Source organism: Onthophagus taurus, chromosome 8 (assembly GCF_036711975.1).
Source record: "Onthophagus taurus isolate NC chromosome 8, IU_Otau_3.0, whole genome shotgun sequence".
Taxonomy (NCBI): domain Eukaryota; kingdom Metazoa; phylum Arthropoda; class Insecta; order Coleoptera; family Scarabaeidae; genus Onthophagus; species Onthophagus taurus.
This window is the reverse complement of record NC_091973.1, coordinates 15,687,759-15,696,591: the sequence shown is the minus strand read 5'-3', so window position 1 is coordinate 15,696,591 and position 8,833 is coordinate 15,687,759. Positions and strand designations below refer to the sequence as shown.

Here is an 8,833-nt window from a genome sequence, read left to right as displayed (position 1 = left end):
ACAGTTTTGCTAATCAGTCTCCGTCGCAGATAGTGTTGTGTGGTGTCAGTATATCGTGCGATTGGATGGAAAACGTTTGCAAGATTTTAAAGTTGGAGAGGGGTGGAGAATATGTATATATTGCATATGAATCGTTGCATGAGCTTTGGAACGTAGCAGATTTAGTAGCAACTCGACTGAAATTATTGAGAACTGTGAATTACAAAGCATATTATGATAGTGTTATAAACGCGTTAGCTGCACGGGATGGAGATGTGAAACGTAATATGTTAACGATGCTCAATGAATCGTGTTCTGAACAAATATGTATAAGTAAGGAAGTGATGTTGTACAATTTCGATAAAATCTTGTTGGATGTAGATTTGTTTAAATTATTTCACAATCAATAAAGACATGGGTAAGGTGCGGATTGATGAGAGTAAAAATGAGATGCATAGAATGTATGCATGGACTTATGCGTATAGACAATCACGAAAGTGTAATTGGGAGGAAATGTATTTAGATCGTCTTAGATTTAAGAATAGAATAAGTTATGTAAATGATATGTTACACCTGTACTTAAGCAGCGAATTTAGAAATAAGATTTTTCATGAAAGATTTAAATATGTAATGACTTAAAATAAATAAAATTTTTTTTCAAATGTGAGCGTATTATTAACCATCCAATATTCACCGAATAATGTGCGAAAGCTATTAAATATAATGGTATGAATGTTAGGACAGTGAAACAGTATGCATCGATCAAGCAAACGGTCTGGTCGAGGTATTGTGAATACATTAATCAATAAGCTTCCGATAGAACTACATTTGCCAGGTTATAATTATTGCGGTCCGGGAACCAAATTGGTAAAGAGATTAGTTCGTGGAGATCAGGGAGTGAATAAATTAGACGACGCCTGTAAAACGCATGATATTGCCTACGCAGCGACATCGAATTTAGCTGAGCGACACATAGCCGATAAAGAGTTGTATAAGACGGCGAAAGAGCGGTTGAGAAGTAAAGACGCAAGCTTAGGAGAGCGACTATCGTCGGCGTTAGTGTCAACGATAATGAAAGGAAAAACAATAATGGGTATGGGAATGCAAATTCGTGCCCTAAGACGTAGAGGGACAACTCGTCAGAAGTTGAAACGTGGCGGTAAGTTGTCGTTTACGCAGGCAATGAACTTAGTGCGGCGAGCGATTGCACAGACCAACAGTACGAATACAAAGGGAGATGTACAAGTGGGTTACAATCTGTTGAAACCTTATCAAGGTAGAATACTTAAACCGCGCGGAAAAATAATCAAGATTCCCAAGACGGGAGGTTTTTTACCCTTAATACTTGCAGCTTTGGGTGCTCTCGGTTCTTTAGGCGGAGGTGCAGCAGCTATTGCAAAAACCGTAAACGAAGCAAAAATAGCAAGGGAGCAGTTACAAGAAGCCCAACGTCACAATCGGGCTATGGAACCAAAAGCGATCGGCAGCGGTTTGTATATTAAACCATATAAGCAAGGTTGCGGACTAGTCATGAAAACGGTATCACGAAAATCAAAGCGACTAAAACGCCCCAAGAGGGCGAACAAAATTGGTACAGGAATGTTTATTAATCCATATAAAAAGGGTTGTGGTTATAAAACTGTAGCAAAAAACTAATAAAAATACCCCAACATTCTTTAACGGATGTAGAGTTAAGGCGATATGCACGAGCGCTTGATCTGTTAAACTTTCGTGGGGTGTACATGAGAAACAATTTACCGAAGAAAATCCGAAAACGAGAGAGTGGGATAATAAATCTTGATAATCGTACGGGTCCCGGTACTCACTGGACAGCTTACAACAAGGATGGTGTAAATGTTAACTACTTTGACAGTTATGGAGATTTACGACCACCGATTGAAGTGGAGAAGTATTTTATATCGGATGGGGGGAGAAATATTGTGAGGTATAATTATCGACGATATCAAAAAGAAGATCAAACAAATTGTGGACAATTGTGTCTGCATTTCTTAGATAGTTTAAATACCAAGGAAGTATCCGTGTAAGATTAGTCTTGAGAACAACAATGGAACAAGATACAATACATACAAGTTATACATTTACGCTCACCGGAAGGGGGTCGGAGTTGTCTTGTAACTTTAACCCACCGATTTATTTGAATGAACTCGGTACATACGAGTTAGCTCTTTTAAATTTCGAAACGTTCAATACGTTACCTAATATCGATTCAACAAACAATATTTTACAATATGAAGATCATATGGGAAATTTTACAGAGAATATTGAAATACCGCTAGGAACATACGATATTAACGATATTAACGAATACGTTAAAAAAACATTAACAGCGAGGAATATTCTCAGCGTGACTACACCGGGTACACAGATACGCATAAGAGGTAATAATAATACGCAACGTGCTGAGATAAAAACAAACCGGCGAATAAATTTTGCTAGCGATAATTCAATCGGTTCCTTACTTGGTTTTAACCCTAAAGTTATACCTAAAAACACGATAACAGAATCGGATCATATCGTGAATATAAATAAAACGAATGCATTACAAATTTATTGTAATTTGAGCTCCGGATCGTATACGAATGGACAACCCATGCACGTGTTGTATCATTTCTTCCCGAACGTACCGGCTGGTTTTAAAATAATAGAAGCTCCGCAACAACCGATTTACTTACCTGTTACAACGAACGTGATTAGTACATTAATAGTACGCATACTTGATCAGGACGGTCAGTTGGTAAACTTCAGAGACGAAGAAGTGACCGTGAGAGTGCACTTGAAATCGGTGTGAGTAGTAGGGTATTTAATATGGGTATAGTGTACGACGTTCGAAGAAAAGCACAGGAAAATCTGGGTGATAGAGTAATGTATAAAACGGTACGAAAGGATGTAAAACCTAACAGTAAGCGAAAATCAACTACCCAGTTAACACGCGTCAATCGTCAGTATTTAAGCAACTTAGGTTTTCAACTACTATAAATGGAGTCCTTAAACGTCACGGAGAAAATAAAAGTAGATAACTCGATTGTAAGTTACGAATATCATTCCCATCAACCGTTTGGTTCTACTAGCTTCGGTAACAATGATGAAATTCGTATAGGCATACCCGAAATAGACAATTACACATTGCCTCATGAAAGTTTTTTGTATGTGGAAGGGAGCGTACGTAAACTGGATGCGAGTGGTAAAGCAACAAAAGATGCTAGTGCAACTGCAAAATTGATAAATAATCCTGTAGCGTTTATGTTCAGTGATATTCGCTATCTTATAAATGGTGTTCAAATAGATGGAGTGAGAAACGTGGGGTTAACATCATGTATGAAAGGATACTTTTCGTATACCCCTCACGATATAATAAAGTTGGCGAACGCAGGTTGGAACATGGGCGAGGATCTGCTAGGTCAAGTGGTCCCAACATCCCCTGTAACGGATGCAATAATGGATAAAAATGGAAATTTTGGATTGAGTGTACCGCTAAAGACATTAATAGGGTTTGCTGAAGATTTTAAAACAATTGTGATGAATGTGAGACAAGAGCTAGTGTTAATTCGTAATAATGATGATAATGATGTGCTTGTGAATACGGTAGAAGAACCGTTACAGTTAAAAATCGATAAAGTTGTGTGGAGAATGCCCCATCTAGCCGTAGGCTTACGAGAACAATTAGCTCTAACAAAAATAGCAGGACGAAATATTGATCTGCAAATACCTTTTCGCAGTTGGGAAGTACATGAATATCCTTCTTTACCTCAAACAACAAAGCATTCATGGGCTGTGAAAACAGCTCCGCAGTTGGAAACACCTAGATTTATAATAATTGGGTTTCAAACAAAGAAGAAAGGAAAACAGTTGGCGAACATGGCAACCTTTGATAATGTAAAACTCACCAATTTGACGGTATTCCTAAACGGTGAACGCTACCCATACGATAATCTGAACGTGGACTTTGATAGTAATCGTGTCGCAGTGTTATATGACATGTATACACGCTTTCAAAAGTCCTACTATGGGAAGGAAGGAGAACCATTACTCACTCCGAAACAATTTATTGAAAATTACCCACTGATTGGAATTGATTGTACATATCAAGCAGAAGCGCTACACAAAAGTGGGGTAGAAATACGGATAGAATTTACGACAAAAAATCCGATTCCTGATGGTACCACAGCATACTGTTTAGTTTTACATGATAAGGCGTTTCAATATTCTCCACTAACAAAAATCGTCAAACAAATGACTTGAGTATGGGGAAAGAAGGGTTGGTAGTGTGTAGTTGGATCGGATCCTGAGCCGCATCGCACCCGTAGCTCATCATCCGAAATGTGAGACTTCTATATTCAGCGTAAACAAAAAAAAGTCGTAGAGTATAAGTTGTGCGACAGATTTCTACGGCTGCATAGTATGGATAATCGTGTTGATGTACGGAAGCAAGATGTATTCAAATAAAACTCAATACATAATTCTCGATATACAAGGTTTCATGGTCAACGAAGATCAGTTCGTACCTAAAGAATTAGCATCATGTGATAGTAACAAATGCATAACCCACCACGTTTTTCAACCGAGTAGCAGTATAGCTTCATTACCATCTAAATATAGGAATACTGCAAACTGGTTAATGACACATCATCATTGCATCGACTGGAAAGTTGGTTTTATCCATCCAATGGAATTCGACGCCATAGTCAAATATCTGTGTCGGAATGTCAAGAAAGTGTATGTTAAAGGACCTGAAAAAATTAAATTTTTAAGACATATTATTTCCGCGCCGATATTTGCGTTGGAAGGTAGTATCTATAAACTTGAGATGGGTATACCGAGCTGTGCTTTTCACTCGCGACGAAGAAGTATGTGCGCTCTTTCCAATGTACGCCACTTACAAGAAGTTGTCGAAGAGGGGGTGCAAAACAAGGATGCGAAAGACAGTCGGTAACTATAAAGCAGAGACAAGTCGTAATGGGGGATAGTTAAGAGCTGGTTGCGATGGAACAAGTGTTCACTGTGTTTGGGTGTTGGCCACTTACATCTGCCAAGAAAGTGTACAGCGTAATGAAAAAATATGAACAAGATGCCTCATTTGCGAACATTCCAGCTCGTGATTTAAAATATTTACCAACACAGTATTATTTCGATAAAGTACCATCTATGGAATTACGAAGAATTTGGACCCAACTACCGTTCGCCTACCAGCAATCGAAAATGTTACAAATGAAGTTACCGTGTCTTGAACATTATAATAATGATTGTGCGGAAACTCATTTCGATGGACCACCACCACCTAAAATGCATTGTATTAAATGTACGTTAGAAAAGAAATAAATGTTATTTTTTTATCCATATTGATGAGTTTTATTTAAAGAAACCTCTTCACCTCCCCTTCGCCCTCCCCCCTCCCCCTCCCCCCGCGCGGGGGGGTGGGGCAGGGGTGGGGCAGGGGAGGGGGAGGGGAGGGGGAGGGGGAGGGGGGATTGTAACCCCCCTTGAGTCACGGGCGAAGATAAGGTCCGAACGACCTCGCATTCTCAGACAGTATGACCTCCCCTTGTGCCACAGGCGATAACAAGGAGAAAACCTGGACAACCTCGCATTCCCAGACAGTATGACCTCCCCTTCAGTCACAGGCGATAACAAGGAGAAGACCTAAACGACCTCGCATTCCCAGACAGTTGACCGGACAAATACCTGTTCACTAACCCGTACTTAAAGGTAGTGGAAAGTGGGTTACTCCTCACTCCGTGTACAGCAGTCGCTGAATGATATAGTAGTGTACAAAAGACGATAATTCCTTAAAAAGTGTGTTTACAATAATAACAGATTTTGTTAAAAACTGTGTTTTTCCGACCACGAAGAAATCGCCTTCTGCTAGAAAACCATTTGAAAAGTAAGTTACATCAATACAATTTTTATCGGTTTTCTTCATGTATGTTTGTGATGATTTCAGGTATTAATTGTTATACGCTGAGAAAAGTGGTTCTTCAGCGCATTGCAAACCTGTCAGACGTGATAGAAAACCATTTGAAAAGTAAGTTACATCAATACAATTTTTATCGGTTTTCTTCATGTATGTTTGTGATGATTTCAGACATTAATTGTTATACGCTGAGAAAAGTGGTTCTTCAGCGGATTGCAAACTTGTCAGACGTGAGCGAACGTATAATTTTAATAAAATAATCCAAATTTTTTGTAACCCTTTTGATTCCTTGAAGTCTTTCCCATTATGCTTCACTTAATTGGTAACAGCCACGCTCGTGCAAGCGATAATACCGATGGTATGACCGACCCACTGGTTGCCGTGCTGCCACGCAATAACGACAGTACGAATGTTGTTGAGTCAAGCCTACCGTCGTTACCATTATATTGCAGCGGCAACTTTGACGGTTTGAGTCGTACCATGCAGGATTTCACTACAGACCCACCACTGTACGAGCAAATAATGAATGAGCTCCGGTCACAGCCAGGGAACGACAATGGTGCGATTGTTACCACCAGTCCAACCTTGTCGTCCTACGGCTTAACTCGCATCAGTATGGAGATACGAGAAGAAGGAACATATCAGGAAGTTGTTGTGCCACCTGAACCTGCTACCAATCAGGCCGACGTGGTACAACCACTTCCAGATATTGTACATACGGATGTCACAAGTCAAGCACCTGCTGAAAACCAGGTGCTTGCGGCACCGTCTGTACCAGCGACGGAAGACGTATCCCAACCCTCCGATAGGATATGTGTTTCGCCTGTCTTCTCGAGTGGACCCATACGGTACACATCCCGCCGTATAAAAAAACGCGTCAACTTGTTGTCAAGGGGTTGCGTGAAACAAACTACCCGCCCAAACCCTTCTCCTGCTTCACAAGACTCCTGTAGATTGCTGCGCAACGCATTAGCCAAACCTCCCCGTAACACACGAATAGTACCTACACTCGCTACAGTAACCAGACCTGCAACGGTGGTTACATCTCCACCAGAGGTGACCATCGACATCCGTGACAGCCCGCCAACTATCACAACTATCCCACCACAAAATGTGGTGTTCCCACCACCTTTACCTATCCCTACTATCCCGCAGAGGCAAAATCTTCCAGCTGTAAATACCGCACATCCCGACCCATGGGTTGATGCGTTTCTGCATTCAACAACCAACTTGGCAAGCAGTCTTTTGTCCCAAGAGGATTTTTTCATCTTGGGCTTGAAACCTCAATTGCAAACCAAAGTGACGACTTTGGAACATCATAAGCGCCACTTCGTGAACGCGTTGAATGCAGTAAACCAGAATCCCACCGTCTGCTTTGCTGCTTCTTCAAACATCCTTAACATGTACAACACCAAAATTAACCTGTATAAGTCCCTTCTCAGGCTGCTGCCTGACAACGGTTAATAGCGTTTTTTTTTTGAAGCTCGTTCAGTTTTTTTGTCTCTTGCAGTGTTAACGTTGCAGGAGTTGGCTATGGAGAGCGTTAATTCGACGATTTCCCGTAAAGACCGTACGTTGCGGTTAGTAGATGTTTTACCAAAGACTCTACTACTAAACGTAATGTACAGCTGGGACATATGCTTCTGGCGTCGAATATCCCGAAAGGGCGATCGAATCAATCTTGGGGAGGTTTGCTTCCCCACCGTGGAACGCTTTGGAAAGAAAATGTCGCAAGGCACCGTACATAAGTTGTTCCACGGTTCTCCGGTTGATTGGAGTTCAACTTTCGGAGTGGGTCTTCAGTATCAAGCAAGGTATGTTTTTTATGAATCACATTTGGGCAACCTTTGCTATCGTTGTCGACGCCGCCTACACCATATTAGTATAACGAACGTTTTACAACTGGATTGTCGTGTGAAATTGCGCTCGAAAATAAAGTATGCATCTTCTGAACGATTGCAGACTATTATTTTAAATAAAAAATATTGGTGTGCGATGTGTTGTCGTGTGTCTTTGTTTCGAGTCTGTTTTAAACCACAACTTGAGGAGGATCAAAGTACTGAGGAATTGTCGGAGGGATGTCTCAGCAACTAATATGTTGTAGGTGGTTTTTTCAAATTTGTACACCATCCTTGTATGATACTGAAAATCGTTCGAATTGATGATATGACAACAAGTTCGCTTCCTTTTCACCTTTTCCGCTCCCATGCTTTTGTTTATATGTATTATTAATTATTTATTTGAATATTTACCGTATCTACTTATTGTTACCGCTCCCATGCTTTTGTTAATATGTATTATTAATTACTTATTTGAATATTTACCGTATCTACTTATTGTTAATTTAATACTAAGTAGTGTAAATTGTACTGTGACTTACACTGCTTTATTTTGTTTAATCACATAACATCTGTATGTGAATAACCCACTGGTGGTTCTACTACATCAACCATACAGATACTTTTGAAATCATGATAATAAATAATTTTGTAAATTTATGTATACCACGTCTTATTGTAAAATAAATATTGTGTAATATTACGCACGCTTTAAATAACTTTCAAACTCAATGTTAACAGTTTATATAGTTAAAGTGTTGTAAACCATTATTTTGAAACAATGATAATAAATAATCTGCTGAAATTTTTTGTATGCTACATTTTATGATAAAATAAACATTGTTTTCTACTACGACTTCATTTCTTGTTAATCTCCCGTTCAAGTATCACCCGTCAGCATGGTTGAAGACGTTAAGTTTGTTAGCCAACCTTTAACACTACCAATCTGTAATCTTCATAACGACTTCGCTGCAAATAAATTTAAACGACATAGCGAATTATTTGGTGGGGAATGTAAACGTGGTTTGATAATTGGTTCTTCGGGTGCCGGAAAAACAAACGTAATGTTAACTTTATTGACAGCTCT

General features: G+C 39.6%; 2 protein-coding genes across 4 annotated transcripts; both read left to right on the top strand.

Moving 5' to 3' along the window:
- Window positions 1–2,976: 2,976 nt before the first annotated feature.
- LOC139431266 (uncharacterized) lies at window positions 2,977–4,239 on the top strand. Its single transcript, XM_071198910.1, has one exon. It carries the CDS (start codon window positions 2,977–2,979, stop codon window positions 4,237–4,239), a length of 1,263 nt encoding a protein of 420 aa, XP_071055011.1.
- A 1,233-nt stretch (window positions 4,240–5,472) lies between these two features.
- Window positions 5,473–8,602, top strand: LOC139431083 (uncharacterized). 3 transcript variants are annotated; one of them, XM_071198660.1, is made up of 3 exons: window positions 5,473–5,878; window positions 5,939–6,019; window positions 6,080–8,602. In XM_071198660.1, exon 3 carries the CDS (start codon window positions 6,215–6,217, stop codon window positions 7,370–7,372), a length of 1,158 nt encoding a protein of 385 aa, XP_071054761.1. In that variant the 5' UTR covers window positions 5,473–5,878; window positions 5,939–6,019; window positions 6,080–6,214; the 3' UTR covers window positions 7,373–8,602. The 3 variants fall into 3 exon arrangements, with proteins under 3 accessions (XP_071054761.1, XP_071054762.1, XP_071054760.1); XM_071198661.1 differs by lacking the exon at window positions 5,939–6,019; XM_071198659.1 differs by having other exon boundaries at window positions 5,939–8,602.
- The last annotated feature ends 231 nt before the right edge of the window (window positions 8,603–8,833 follow it).